The following is a 16,429-nucleotide window of genomic DNA, read 5'->3' as shown; positions in this document are numbered from 1 at the left end:
TCAGCTCCAAAGCGAAATGCAAAGATGCGAAGCACCTGTTCCTCATTACATACTCGCGCTGCGAGGTGGAGCAACAGATGCAAAAATCGTATGCCAATTCGTTTCGTTTATTTAGACTTGAAGTGGATTGGTCTCTCAAGCGATCCCCCAATTCGTTGGTTCAGTTCTGACGCAAAGTCAAATGTGACCAACTGAAAGGGAAGTTATTTTGCAAACTCCATTCAAACTCTGATTGTAGATCATTTTAGTCTTAAGTGTGCATGGTATGGACTTTCCTAAAAAAAATATTTCCCACTGTTGCTTTTGTCTTAATCAGATAATAATAAGCATGCCGATTTCGAATCACTGAAAGAGCAGCACATAATGGTTTCAAAACAACTTGCAGCTCAAATGATCAACAGTACAGGTGAGAAAACAGTACAAGTTTCATAAACAGTAGAGCACAGACATGTTTGTTACCAGTGTTTAGTGTTCACTGAACTGACCATGTGAGTAACTTTATCTGCATTTTCCCCCATTTTCTTCAAGTTATGATAAGAGAACAAGATGAACTTAGAACCAACTACACCAGAGTTAAAGAACAGCTTCAACTTCTTGATGGTGAGTTGGCTTTTATTTGACATTTTCATTAATTATTTTGAGCATTTTAAAATGCCATAGACTTCAGTTTTCTAAATGGCTTCTAGTTTTTCCTTTATTATTTAATTGTATTTTCATCAGGATTGAAGAAAGAGTTTAAACGGACAAATACATGCACAAATATGACAAAATGTCCGTCTTGGGGACTTTTTAACTCTTCAGCTCTGCAGCATATTTTGATTTTTTTCTTTTTCTTTTTTGATTAGGCATATCTAAATTTAAAAGAGTGCCTACCCACATACATTGGAGTAAATTTATGTAAATGGTCTAATTTTACAGAAAATACTCTAAATTTGAACACACTGGTGGAATATTGTATGTATTTTATTTAGGGTTTTTTTCACAATTTTGTGATAAACACAGATAAATAGTCAGATGTTGATAGTTTTTTTTTTATTGATTTTTTATTATTATTTGGGAGTCTGTAATTTAGTCCCTGAAGATGTGATCTTCTGTTGATTCCACTAGGTGGCAGTAAACAGGGAAAAAATAATCTACTTGATATCTCCTTTTAAACAAAAGTTATTGAGATTTAACTGAAAGGAGGGATTGGTGTCTCTAAGTGTACTTTTGCCATTTCTATTTTTGATTTCTGAAAGAATTGGGAATACCTGAATTTAAAAGAGCACCTACTCATATTCATTGGAGTAAATGGGTAAAAAAGGTCTAATATTACAGAAAACTCTCTAAATTTGAACACAGTGGTAGAATATTGCATATTTAGGGGAGAAGCACTGAAGGTACGGATACACCTATTGTAATCGTTGCCGTTTCTATTCTTCTTCTTCCGTTTATGCTCTGGGAGTCTATGGCAGCCCATAGAACTGCTTGCGGGAAAGTTGTGAAATTTGGCACACTGACAGAGGTCAGTCCCAACATTAACCACAGCAATTTTGGAGTCTCTAAATCAATCCTTCTAGTGCCATCAATTGTTAAAATTTTCACTCATGTTTATGTTAGTAACGTTTAAACTGTAAGGGCTAGAAACAAAATTCTTTTTCCTCTAGTTCCTTGGCTTAAGATGATTTGACTGAACCCTATGACATCATTTCCGTCATGAAAATATGTCCGCCATTTAGAAATTTCTATAAAAAAAAAACTACTTTTTCGGACTCCTCCTAGGACATTGCTTTGATTTTCACAAAAGATCTTCAGACCATATCGACAAAAAGTTATGGAATTCAAGTCGATTCATCAAAGCTTTTTCGAAATTTAGTGCTTGCGAAATTAGAAATGAGGCTGTATCTCCTTAATGTTTTATCATATTCAGATCAAACTTGGTACATGTCATCACAAGCATGATCTGAGGTTACAGGCTGCATTTTGGCACAGCACCACCTACTGGTCCGGAGTTATGAAAAATGGCTATTAGGGAAATTTTACTCTATCAGCCATTTTGGCTGTTGGACATTTTGAATTTTGTACTAAAATTTTGTATTTTATAAACGCATGAACAGATTGTTATGAAACTTGGTAAGGGTCATCACCACAATCCCCTGAAGGAGCCTGCAAAGTTTCAGACCAGCATCACCTGGTGGTAAAATCAAATATTCAAATGCTTATAACTTTGGATATGGTTGACTTATTTTCACGAGTCACCTTCTTAGACTTGAATCCTTGCAGAGTCCAACGATACCAAACGTGCAAGGTTTTGCCTTATGGTTTGTGTAACATTGTGATTTCGGGCTTAAAAAACTTTTGCGAATATCTTTGAAAGCATTAGTCCAATCAAGACAAAACCTTGTAGGAAACATAGGTTACTGGCTACATGCTAATAGCCAAATGTCAAAATATTGATAATAAATGGCAATAAAATGCAAACAAAGTTGTCCATGGGTAATTTTTTATGTGCTCATACATATAAATGTCTATAACTCCAAAACAGAAAGAAATATTTTCACCAAAATTGACACACATATGTATGGGCTCACTCTGAGGACACATAAAAAAAATGGTGGGACTGAGCCTCTTGGTGGCGCTATAATAGAACAAAACATGAAATTCCCATTAACCAGAGGTGGAAAGTCCAGGGGTCAGAAAGTAAAAGTCCTGCCATAATTTTTTTCCACCCACTGAAGCGGTGTTAAAGTTAATGAGATAATTAAGTGATTAATTGAGTGATGATTGAGCATTATTGAAGACACCTGATGATAACAAGCAGAATGACCAAAGGAGAAAATCACAATTTTTAAGACACCATCACAGAGGTCATGGTTTGTTTTAGTTGGGCTCTTGACCCTTCACCTTTTAATATTAGAATTTGTTTGGGCTGCTGTAACTGAGTTATAACAGCCAGACAAGCAAAGAGAAAAGATGGTCAGGTAACGTTGGTTATGTTTTCACATAATCATTATTTGATCTGAATCACTGAACTCATCTAGAGCCCAATCTCTGAGTTAGATTCACATTATTGATTACAGCAGCATTGTGATTCTACAGCACAAGATCAGCTTTATCAATAAAATAAGAATTTTTTAAAAAGTTGTTCTGATCAAAAAAAGAAAAGTCTATCTTTTAGGCACACACAGACATCAAGAATCAGCCTGTGAATCTCAACGACGGTGACAAGCAACATATTCTGATCAACAATACAATTCAGCTCATAATTTATTCATGCAGCAATGCATGATGGGAGCCGTGGATGAGTTTTGATTGGTGGCACCCAGAATGCACTGCAACATGCTTAATTATTCTCACCATTGTTGAGATTCACAGACTGATTCTTGATCTCTGTGTGTCTAAATAAGAGCCTTTTTTCTAAGAACAACTTTTGATGAAACCTTTGAATTATTTTGAAGAAAGCTGGATCTTGTGCTGTAGAACCACAGTGCTGCTGTAGAATCACAGTGCTGCTGTAATCAATAATGTAAATCTAACTCAGAGATTGGGCTCTGAGTTCAGTGACTCAGACCAAATAATGATTATATGATATCATTATCATTCTCTTTGCTTGTCTGGCTGTTATAACTCAGTTACAGCAGCCCAAACAAGATCTAATAGTAAAAAGTGAAGGGTCAAAAGCCCAACTAAAGCAAACCATGACCTCTGTGATGGTGTCTTAAAAATTGTGATTTTCTCCTTTGGTGATTCTGCTTGTTATCATCAGGTGTCTTCAATAATGCTCAATCATCACTCAATTAATCACTTAATTATCTCATTAACTTTAACACCGCTTCAGTGGGTGGAAAAAAAATATGGCAGGACTTTTACTTTCTGACCCCTGGACTTTCCACCTCTGCGTAGGACACAATGCATGTGTCACAGAGTCAACAACATCAACAGCACCAGACCTCTACACTCCACCAACTTGTTCCCAGTCACCAGAGTACTAATCACTATCACCTGTCACCAATCACCACCAATCATCACCCAGCACTATATAACTCCTTTCACTTCGGTTCACCATTGTCTGGTCTCATCGGTCCTTCAAGACCACTTACCTGTACAATAGCTAACTGAATGATCATTCAGTCAACAAACCAGTTGTTTATACTTTACCTGTGTTGCATTGATTTATTTCATAACAGCGTGATGATGTAATTAACAATCGCAGCTAACAAAGATCATTGAAGCTAAGGGTAATAAAAGCTTTTGGCTGCATCAAGTTTCATAAACAGTAGAGCACAGACATGTTTGTTACCAGTGTTGAGTGTTCACTGAACTGACCATGTGAGTAACTTTATCTGCATTTTTCCCCATTTTCTTCAAGTTATGATAAGAGAACAAGATGAACTTAGAACCAACTACACCAGAGTTAAAGAACAGCTTCAACTTCTTGATGGTGAGTTGGCTTTTATTTGACATTTTCATTAATTATTTTGAGCTTTTTAAAATGCAATAGACTTCAGTTCTGACTTCAGTTTTCTAAATGGCTTCTAGTGTTTCCTTTATTATTTAATTGTATTTTCATCAGGATTGAAGAAAGAGTTTAAACGGACAAATACATGCAAAAATATGACAAAATGTCTGTCTTGGGGACTTTTTAACTCTTCAGCTCTGCAGCATATTTTGATTTTTTTTTTGTTTTTTTTTGTTTTTGTTTAGGCATATCTAAATTTAAAAGAGTGCCTACCCACAAACATTGGAGTAAATTTATGTAAATGGTCTAATTTTACAGAAAATACTCTAAATTTGAACACACTGGTGGAATATTGTATGTATTTTAGGTGGGGTTTTTTTCACAATTTTGTGATAACCACAGATAAATAGATGTTGATAGTTTTTTTTTATTGATTTTTTATTTTTTTTATTTGGGAGTCTGTAATTTAGTCCCTGAAGATGTGATCTTCTGTTGATTCCACTAGGTGGCAGTAAACAGGGAAAAATAATCTACTTGATATCTCCTTTTAAACAAAAGTTATTGAGATTTAACTGAAAGGAGGCATTGGTGTCTCTAAGTGTACTTTTGCCATTTCTATTTTTGATTTCTGAAAGAATTGGGAATACCTGAATTTAAAAGAGCACCCTACTCATATTCATTGGAGTAAATGGGTAAAAAAGGTCTAATATTACAGAAAACTCTCTAAATTTGAACATAGTTGTAGAATATTGCATATTTAGGGGAGAAGCACTGAAGGTACGGATACACCTATTGTAATCGTTGCCGTTTCTATTCTTCTTCTTCCGTTTATGCTCTGGGAGTCTTTGGCAGCCCATAGAACTGCTTGTGGGAAAGTTGTGAAATTTGGCACACTGACAGAGGTCAGTCCCAACATTAACCACAGCAATTTTGGAGTCTCTAAATCAATCCTTCTAGTGCCATCAACTGTCAATTTTCACTCATGTTTATGTTAGTAACGTTTAAACTGTAAGGGCTAGAAACAAAATTCTTTTTCCTCTGGTTCCTTGGCTCAAGATGATTTGACTGAACCCTATGACATCATTTCCGTCATGAAAATATGTCCGCCATTTAGAAATTTCTAAAAAACCTACTTTTTCGGACTCTTCCTAGGAAATTGCTTTGATTTTCACAAAAGATCATCTTCAGACCATATCGACAAAAAGTTATGGAATTCAAGTCAATTCACCCCCCTCACAGTTGTCATGAAGGGCAAAACTAGCTATACAGACCAAAACCACAATTTCTACCAGGCTATAAATGTGTTTTTTCTGCTGTAAAGTTGGGCACTTTAACATAGGGCTCAATGAGATTCTGCTCTCTTTTGGAGCCTGTCTCTAGCGCCCAGTCGATGAATTGCAGTTCTTACTTCCATATTGACTTCTAGAGACAAACTGGAGGTTGCCGCTTGGAACAAATATGTGCAACAATACAAATATGCATGCAACACATGATATGAAATGCACAAAAAAATGTGTACTTACTCAAAATCAGGATCTTCTCCCACATTTTTTCTGATCGTGTCAAAGCTAGTGTGGCTGCAAGATTCAGTCACTCAGATGACCAAGCTCCTCCAAAAATTGACTTCACACCAAAAAACACCTCTTGTGAAGCCATTGTGCAAAGACAAATCGTTCCAACCAGTTCCAACGCAATAATTTGAAAAAACACTGTCCGATCTCTCTAACTAGCCTAAAACTGTAACTCAACTGCTCGTCCTGCAGGGTGCCACCTTCAAACTGTGCTCAGTGGCCCCGCCTCCTCAGCTTTAGAAAGGGAGAACTTGGGCTCTGAATGGTCTAGAAGCTTGATCGACATGTCTATAGAGAGCTACGATCGTGAGTTTTATTCACGTAGGACACAATGCATGTGTCAAAGAGTCAACATGCTTGTTTGAGATGCGCCTAGCCTCGCCTGAAGTTCAGCCGAGAGTAGGCGGCTGCAGTGAGGGGAGGAGTGAAAAAAGTGCAGGCAAGTGGAACAGTTCTCTGTTCTCGTAGTGGATCAGAACGTACGAGATCAAAGCAAGCGGCAACCTCCCCCTGTTTCTCGTGAAGCCAATACGGAAGTGAATTAAACTGCAATTCATCGACTGGCCGCTAGGGACAGGCTGCAGAAGTGAGCAGAATCTCATTGACCATCATGTTAAATTAGCCAAGTTTACAGCAGAAAAAAACATGTTTACAGTCTGGTTCATATTGTGGTTTTGGTCTATACTGTGGATTTGGCCCTTCATGACAACTCTGAGGGGGGTGAATTTTTTTATAGCTCATCCGTTTAAATTATATTAAGCCTTAAAGTTCTGCATAATTAAGGGCGTGGTCACTTGAGTGACAGGTATGCCGCTGCTGTCTGTGAGCCGTCATGTTACCTCAGCAGCTCATTTCAGTCGCTGAATTTGGCATCTCAGTCGTATTTGTGTTTTTTTCTGTATTATTTTATACAATATATGGCTTGCTGCATACTCGAGACAGATGTCAGTCTGTGTACGTGCTCGCATGCGGAACACACGTTGTTGGATCGTCGTGGCATCGGCTAAAAGTTTTGTTCCTGAGATTTACTACAATGACAATACCAGGAGGATATACAACTCCGACAGCACTGCTTGGATATAACTAAAACTGCTGCACTATTTTGAAAAATTATACTTTGGATACGTGCTCATTAGTTTGAGAGAACATTTGAGAGATATACATCTGGTACATATATATATATATATATATATATTACCCAAGTGCCACGGATTGGATTCATCTTGCAATCTCTATTTCATTATAAAGGTATGAAATCCCATTTGATTTGTGTTATTTGCACACCCCACACAAATTAATTAGCCTACTGGTGTTGGAGCATCTATAACGTTATCATAAAAAAATCACCGTAGATTGACAGTAATCCTTTACTTTCTAATATTTTAGATAGTATCTAAGATAGATAGCTAGGGCGGGCGTGGTTTCAGCAACAAGTCGCATGGGCTCCAACTTCGTCCCGCCTCTTTGCCCATTTTCAGTTATCCGTGAGTGACGTGCGGTCACGTGCAGCTAAGATGGCCGCGGCCTCATTTACGCGTCAAAACTGCTATTCAGAACTCTATGGGTGACGTCACGGACACTATACGTCCATATTTTTTTACAGTCTATGGATCAAAGGCAGATATAGCGGGATTCACACTCGTGCGCTGTGTTGCTGATAAACTGGATGTAATTTAAGTTCTGTTGCTTTTATATGAAAATAAACATAATGAACAATACACCCAAAGTACTTGTTATTTATTTCCATTCGAAAGATGAGTGTATCAATCATTTTTACTTTAATTATAGACATGTTTTTATATATATTTTTTTTTATAAATGACAACGTTCACATAACCCATAGAGAGCACTGTGTCAGAGAGTTTAGGAATATTCACACATTATTTTTACACATAAAAACATATTAGAGTTTTAAAATCAAACATTTTAAATCAGATCAATACATCACGGTTGTTTAAACCAATAAGCATAAAGCTGTGTCGTCAGCAAACCGTTTCCCATCGTGCTTTTGGCATAGCTGTCAACCCTCCCGTTTTTTCCGGGTTTCTCACGTATTTTAGCTCTTTTCCCGCTGTCTTCCCGTTTTAGTATTTTCCGTAAAATATCCCGTATTTTTACGCTCTGATTGTGTTAACTCAGATTACGCAACTGTGTCTGTGAAGTGGCTTGCACTTGACCACGGGCGATGCACGTATGCATGCGCCAAACGCTTCTTTCCGTGCTCATGGAGTTTTTTTGAAAGGCTCGCGGGAAATGAAGTATATAAATTGTAATGGACATCGGGAGAAATGGGAACACGGGGGCACCGCGATGCGACTGCAAAGGGCACTTTCACTTTCACGATCAAAGTGCATGCCACTGATAAGCTTTGTAAATGCAGTATTACAGTATACACATAGCAATTAAACGCGCAGTTCTCCTCTCGTGCGTCCTCCTCACTGGACGAGGTAATATCACTTTCGTTTCGCTTTCAGATATCTCTTTTATAGATGCCATCAATGCTTTTACCTTTCTAGATGTATTTACCTAAATCAAAACAGCCATAAACTATAAATCCTCACGAAAACTTCAGTCAAGCCAGCTTGCGCGTCAACCTGAGAGATCAGCCTTCAAATTTCTCGGTTTCTGAATGGGCGGTTTGGCTTGATTGACAAACGCTAACGTTCAGGCATGATTTATATACCAACGACCTGTCCTAAAACGTTAGCACGCTTTGATCGATGGTTTGGAGATCGCTTGTTTCTCCGTTCGAGAGCGCATTTCCGTTGATTGTTTACGAACGAAAGCTCACAGAAACGTGAAAATGAAAATGGTCTCATTTGAAAGAAAATATCCTAAGCTAAAAGATGATATAGTGTGACTGATTGAAGCAGCCCTTATCAAAAGTGCGGGGGTCGATTTCTGTATTTTCAAAACTGCGGGGGTCCTGACCCCCTGTCCCCCGTGCCAACGTAATAATCGTGTAAAAAAAATCCCTTATTTTGGGGATGGATTCCGGGAAATCTCCCTTATTTTCAGTGTTCAATGTTGACAGCTATGGCTTTTGGTCAGCGCAGTCGGTGGAGAGCAACTGCGCCCGACTGCAGAATCCGACACGTCCGCCGCATTCGCGAGAGGTTTCTGACACACGTCGGCATGACATCAGAGCAAGGCGGCCCACCCTCGGACACATTTCTAACCGGCATGCATCTCGCGGTCATCACCGGTGATCGGTTCTGCGCAGAATTTGCTCATCTCAAACAAGCCTAATAACATCAACAGCACCAGACCTCTACACTCCACACTTGTTCCCAGTCACCAGAGTACTAATCACCATCACCTGTCACCAATCACCACCGATCATCACCCAGCATATAACTCCTTTCACTTCAGTTCACCATTGTCTGGTCTCATCTTGAAGACCACTTACCTGACTCCTTACCTGTACAATACCTAACTGAATGATCATTCAGCCAGCAAACCAGTTGTATATACTTTACCTGTGTTGCATTGATTTATTTCATAACAGCGTGATGATGTCATTAACAATCGCGGCTAACAAAGATCATTGAAGCTAAGGGTAATAAAAGCTTTTGGCTGCATCACATGTTTTGATCTGCAAATCTGAGACATATTACAGTGTCGTTTGGCCATGCATGCTGACAAGTAAAAATAGTCTAATTTTAAAGAAAACAACCTAAAGAAAGCTGATATGGTGTTTGAGGCAGAGTTGATCTGGTTAAACATTCAGTTATGTCTTCAGTGAACATAATCAGCTGGGAAAGTAATTAAATGCTTCTCAGTGTATTATGCCTCCTTCATGTGCTGTCAGAATTATAAATAATAATAAATACCAGTTTCCTATATTAAAAACTTGGACATAAATGCCCTCACAAGTAAAAATTTCAACATGTTCTCCAACCAATACGACCATATAGGTCGTTTGTCACTTCCCTGAAATACGACCCATAGGAGCGTTTACTAAAGTGGCGCCCCTATCGACAACAGGACACTTTCATTTTAATTCATGAAATATGACTCATAGGAGCGTTTGCTAAAATTGCGCCCCTTTCGACAACAGGACACTTTCATTTTAATGCATTGTTCCCTTTTATCTGCATCATGTTTCAGGTTTCGTGTAGCTCAATTGGTAGAGCATTGCAATAACGATATGCAATCATGTGATCATGCGATGTGGGTTCGATCCCAGGGAACACATGTGCTCATAAAATGTGTATGCACTATAAGTCACTAAGGTTAGGTTTACGGATGGGGGTGGGTGTAGTTGTTAATAAAAAATAGTTTTGGTAAATGGAAAGAGACGAAATGGTGTAAAAAGTCCACATATTGCATTTAAATGAACACGCATTTTGATTGGTAATGACAGTAATACGTCATTTCATGATGACAGACGTAACACGACACTGTCATTATTTTTACGCCCACTAGAGGGCGCATGACTTCAAAACGTAAATATAGGTCGTAATAAGGTGCTTGAAAAACGACCTATAGGGTCGTTTTTTTTTTTGGAGGACAGTCTCAAAAATTTAAATGCGATGAGCTCGTAATCACAACTTCAGAAGTGGGAAGTAGGAAAAATAGCATGTGAAGGTGGCAGTAGATCTGTGCATCTGGTCTTAAAATGACAGCAGCCTAATAGACCTGCTGCTGCTGTTTCTGTCATTTAATGTTAATCAAACAACAATAGAAAATGAGTCATTCTCTGCTCTTCACTGAATAACATTTATAACTTTAATAAGAATCAATGTTTTTTTTGTTTGTTTGTTTTTTACATTTGACTACTTTATTCAATTTCTGAATAGTAGGCTATTATTAGTAGTAGGCTAAATTGATCATTACATTCATATCAATTCAGTTGTTTGTTGACAGTGAAAACTGCTCTGAAATAATAGACTAAGGGGTTGGGGGTCATTTTGGTGTTTTTATGAATGTAAAGTTTTGCTTAGGGCCCCCAGGGGCCTAGGACATTCACTGCACATCGATCAGATAAAACCGTAGACCATATCACTGACAAGCTACGCAATATATGTTGCGTGGCTTGTCAGTGATCTACGGCTCTGTCTATTAAATGCCGCTCCATTTGAAAGCAGGTGATGACGATTTAGCGGTAATCAGGGAACCGGCTTTACTGACTAAATGCGCTTGACAATCGCATGCGATATATCGGTCAGCCCTATTGTACACAATTCTTAAATATAACCTTAAAGCTTGTCAATAATTCCACACAAACAAGGATCTGATGATGTTTTATTGTCATGTGTCTCTACAGATCTGAAGAGGATACAGCAGTATGCAGGTACAGTGTGTGTCTGAACTACACTAGATTACATTCATATACTCACAGCTTCATTACTGACATACAGGATGATTAAAAACTGCCCTGGTGAAAAAAAGTATGCTTTATTGTATTTCAAATATATTCTCTTTTAAATAGTACATTGCAAATATACTATCAAAAATCTTTAAATATATAAAAAGTATATTCGCATCATGCTTTTACCTATTTTCACAATACAAATTTTAAAGGTGCCCTAGAACCAGTTTTAATAAGATGTAATATAAGTCTAAGGTGTCCCCTGAACGTGTCTGTGAAGTTTCAGCTCAAAATACCCCATAGATTGTTTTTTTTTTACTGCCTATTTTGAGCCATAATTATATATGCACCGATTCAGTGCACGGCCCCTTTAAATCTCGCGCTCCCCCGCCCCCGAGCTCTTGACTGCCTTAACCAGCATAAACAAAGTTCACACAACTAATATAACCCTCAAAATGGATCTTTACAAAGTGTTCGTCATTCATGCTGCATGCATGCATCGATTCCTGTGAGTATAGTATTTATTTGGATGTTTACATTTGATTCTGAATGAGTTTGAGGCTGTGCTCCGTGGCTAACGGCTAATGCTACACTGTTGGAGAGATTTATAAAGAATGAAGTTGTTTATGCATTATACAGTCTGCAAGTGTTTAATAATGAAAATAGCGACGGCTCTTGTCTCCGTGAATACAGTAATAAACAATGGTAACTTTAACCACATTTAACAGTACATTAGCAACATGCTAACGAAACATTTAGAAAGACCATTTAAAAATATCACTAAAAATATCATGATATCATGGATCATGTCAGTTATTATCGCTCCATCTGCCTTTTTTCGCTATTGTACTTGCTTGCTTACCTAGTCTGATGATTCAGCTGTGCTCATCCAGACGTCCTGCCCTTGTGTAATGCCTCGATCATGGGCTGGCATATGCAAATATTGGGGTCATACATATTAATGATCCCGACTGTTACGTAACAGTCGGTGTTATGTTGAGATTCACCTGTTCTTCAGAGGTCTTTTAAACAAATGAGATTTATATAAGGAGGAGGAAACAATGGTGTTTGAGACTCACTGTATGTCATTTCCATGTACTGAACTCTTGTTATTCAGCTATGCTGAGGTAAATTCAGTTTTTCATTCGATGGCACCTTTAACATACTTTTAAAATAATTGTAATCCAGTATATTTTCTAAAAATACATTTTAGAAATGTTCTGTGTATTTATTTATTTATTTCATTTATTTATTTATTTATTTTAAGTGTACTTATTTGAACATTACTTTAAAATATATTTTAGGTATATTTTAAACTGTATGCTCAAAATAGTCATTGTAACAATGCACTAAAAGTATATTTAAAAAATACAATTTATTTAATTCCTGGAAGTTGTAGTGTATTTAAAGTTAAATTTGAGTATAATTCATTTCATGCTTGGAATTAATTTCATTACTTGTGCTTATTTCTTTCAGAAAGTTTTAAAATTTGACTAATGCATTAAAAACCCTCTTTTTTAATATATGCAGTGTAGCTTACAATGTGCAAATATGTGTAAATATGTTTAATAAGTTTACACTGGCAGAAAAGAATCATGTTATTGTACACACAAATCTATATTAAATGATTAGTTCACTTTCAAATGAAAATTAGCCCAAGCTCACCCTCAAGCCATCCTAGGTGTATATGACTCTCTTCCTTCTGATGAAAACAGAGAAATATTAATAAATATCCTGACGCATCCAAGCTTTATAATGGCAGTGAATGGGGGTCACTAGTATGAGCTGAAGGAAGTGCCAGCCAGCCAGCTAGCTCCTGAAGCGAAACGATGCATTTGGGTAAAAAAAAACAAATCCATATTTAACAAGTTATGAAGTAAAATATCCAGCTTCAGCCAGACCACCTTCTGTATTCAACATACGAAGAAAGTATAAAACTCTTGAAGTTCAAAAAGCTTACGCTACATCCTACGCCTTCCCTATTTAAATTAAGGAAAAGCGTAACTGACGCGATGCATATACAGGATGGCCTGAGGGTGAGTAAACCCTAGTGAAAAAATTGTATACTTAAGCACAATTTATTTGTATGTACTATAGTATAACTACATGTATTTGTGGCACAGATATTTACTTATGTAACTACATTCTATGTGTATGTGTATGCAACCAACATGATATTCAAAGTGTGAGGAAATTATTAAAAAAGGCAAAGGTCATAATTATAAAACTTACTTATTATTTTTGCAACTTAAAACACATTTCCTGTAAACTTTTATCTAGGCCAAAACTATTTTTTATATTAAACAAGTAAAACTCAAATACTGTTCACTGAATTGTATTTAATCATAACAGGTCAACCTAGTATTCAACAAAAATAAATTACTGAAGTAAAAATGTAACAAATGAAATCATTTTATTTGCAAATTTCTCATGGTTACCTCTGAGCTGTAGGCAAAAGTTTGGTTTGAAAATTCTGCCCTCAGAGCCAGTTAGCAGAAACAAACTAGATGTTTCAGTTCATACCTCATGTTTTCTGTGGTTTGCACAAAAAGAAAGTCTCGTCAAAAAATGTATCATCTAAAAATAATTTGATCATTCTCGGATTTGAAATGCATGGTGAGACTTGTGTCTTTAGCTACAATGACTTTCTAGACTCTAAAGTTTCCTTCTGGCAAATGTGCCAAAATCTGCAACACAGGTTCCCAATAGTGTGTACTCCAGCGAGTTCGGCTGTTTAGCAAAAGTATGCAAAACAAATTGTTGGTGAGTGTGATGGCATTGGCTTTATGGCATATTTGAAACATATCAATCATTGTGGCTCAACCAATAGTCGGATGTTGTGGCAGGCCAATAGGGGTCAAGGTTTAGCTTCAGCAGTTAGTATTTTCAAGTCGTGTGAGAAAGAAAAACCCTACCAGAATGTATTTAAAATAGGCCTACATTCATTTCACACTAACTAAAAACCCATTAATATACAGTAATCAGTATTTAAAGTGGATCAAAAAATTCTTTAAAGTTGTCCTTAGAAGGTTTTAGGACAACCTTTGATGAAGGGTTTTTATCTGCTTCAAATGTAGACTATTTACAGACATACTGACAAATATTTTAATGAAACTTTATTTGCAGTTCTTCTTTATTGCACAAAGCACAGACATATTTCTAAATATTAAGCCTAAAATGTGTTTAATATCAGTATTAGTAAGGATAGTATGATCACTGTATAATTTGAATGTAAGATACATACTTGTACTAAAGTATACTTACAATAGTTCCACTTTAGCATAATCAAATATACTTAAGTATATCTTTAGTTGGACCTCAACACAAAAATACTTGTTCCAGTTTAGCAGACTTTATGTATACCAATTTAGTACACTAAAAGTACAATTGCAGGGTATTTATATTAAGTACATGCAAATGTAAATGCAATTGTAGTACACTTAGCGTAAAATAAATGTTTCAAATAGATTTAAGTATATTAATTTTTCACTAGGGAAGCTTGGGCTAATTTTCATTTGAAAGTGAACTAATTCTTTAAACAACATACCAGCAGCAAGTACCTGCAAGAAAATACAAGTTGAGTGCAGGGTTGCCAGGTTTTCACAACAAAACCCACCCAATTGCTACTTAAAACAAGCCCAATTGTGTTTCGGGGGGGGAAGGTGAGGTATTATGGTAAAAATCACATCCCGGGGGGTAAAATCCGGTAAAATTTGCATTCCAGGAACTAAATATCATGTTATTTGGGGTCACTTGAACCCGCACATGAAAAACAACCCGCAGCAACAGTGTACAAGTGGCCCAATTTGGCAACACTAGTTGAGTGGTTGAGTCTTATCGGAATTCAAATGGTCTGTGACCAATCAGATTTTGTTGCTCACTGCCTTCAGCAAATCAGAGCTGCTGACGTCACGGTACACGTCTGAATCCCCTTCGCTCATTCACAGGTGGCTTGCAGGTGAAGTACAATATCACAATGTACTATTTATTTAATAAAACATTGAAAGCGCAATACATCGCTCAATCTTTGGAATCCGGACCAGTTCAATCAAGTGACTTTGCAGTCTGACCTTGATGGCGACGACAACCGGCTAGGAATAAAATGGCCTACGCTGATCCCGGAATGAACCGGAGAAAAAGTCCTGCTATTTGGAGGTAAGTTGTAGTCTACCAGTTATTTCTGATCACTAAATGAAATCTCACAAACTAAAAAATGTTGATGCTTAGTTTTGCTTTGACAAACGGAGAATGAGGTTTCAGCTTGATATCTCCTGAGTTTGTGTGTGGTGGTTTATGACACATGTATGCAGCACCAAAACGCCCCATTCATATGATTGGTTAAATCAACCCGTATTCTGTACAATATTAATTCATAAAGAGTCGAATAGAGTATAAGCTTGACTATGTACTGGAAACAATATCAACACAGTACTGATAGAGTTCCCTACTGCTAATCCTCATTTACTGTTCAAAAATAGAATTGGATCAATGTAGGATTTAGACAGACTATTGTAAACGTGAATAAAAAGTTGATCATGCTGTCTTACTACTGAATATTCTGTTAACAGATGCTGTTCTTCACGAGTTTCTGCAGTCAACTCGCTCTGTGTAAGCGGCTATCAGACACAATAATGAGCAGCTCACCTGAAAATGGAATATAATGTGTCATTTGTATTTGTGTGTAGAGGGTCAGTATGGCCATTGGTCCAACAATATATATATATTTTTTCAATCAGTGTTTAATGAAAAACATAGTACGTTTTGCTGAAACCATGTGAAGTTTAAATAAAAGCCATTGGATTTGTTAATGAAATATGTCCTTTCATTATGTTGATGCATTTTATTTATTTTAATGGCCTTGAAAACAAATGCGTTCAACATTGGGAAAATGTCTCCTAAGTAATACATTAAATTGTATTTTTGTGTGAGATTATGTAATTCAAAGTACAGTAGTCAACAAGTTCATCAACGTTGTCCTAAGAAAAATGTTTTAGGACAACTTTGATGAAGGGTTTTGATCCACTTCAAATGTTGACTACTATATATTGTACAAAGTACAGCTAAGTAATAAAGTATATTGTTATTGACTACAAAGTGTGTAACTGT

At 36.8% G+C, this 16,429-nt stretch overlaps 1 protein-coding gene across 17 annotated transcripts in view; it reads left to right on the top strand.

The window, feature by feature from the left end:
- The window catches only part of LOC137037084 (erythroid membrane-associated protein-like), a 129,656-nt gene that overhangs the window by 22,252 nt on the left and 90,975 nt on the right, over window positions 1-16,429 (top strand). For 12 of the 17 annotated variants that reach the window (XM_067410864.1, XM_067410863.1, XM_067410854.1 and 9 more), the window contains exons 3-5: window positions 317-406; window positions 529-600; window positions 4,349-4,420. In XM_067410864.1, the coding sequence (XP_067266965.1) occupies window positions 317-406; window positions 529-600; window positions 4,349-4,420 (234 nt within the window). Of the gene's footprint in view, window positions 1-316; window positions 407-528; window positions 601-4,348; window positions 4,421-11,278; window positions 11,306-16,429 lie in introns of all 17 variants that reach the window. The other 5 variants (XM_067410845.1, XM_067410851.1, XM_067410861.1 and 2 more) reach the window with 3 other exon arrangements.

Source organism: Chanodichthys erythropterus, chromosome 15 (genome assembly GCF_024489055.1).
Source record: "Chanodichthys erythropterus isolate Z2021 chromosome 15, ASM2448905v1, whole genome shotgun sequence".
Taxonomy (NCBI): Eukaryota; Metazoa; Chordata; class Actinopteri; order Cypriniformes; family Xenocyprididae; genus Chanodichthys; species Chanodichthys erythropterus.
The sequence above is the reverse complement of the archived record's forward strand: the minus strand, read 5'-3'. Positions and strand labels throughout refer to the sequence as shown.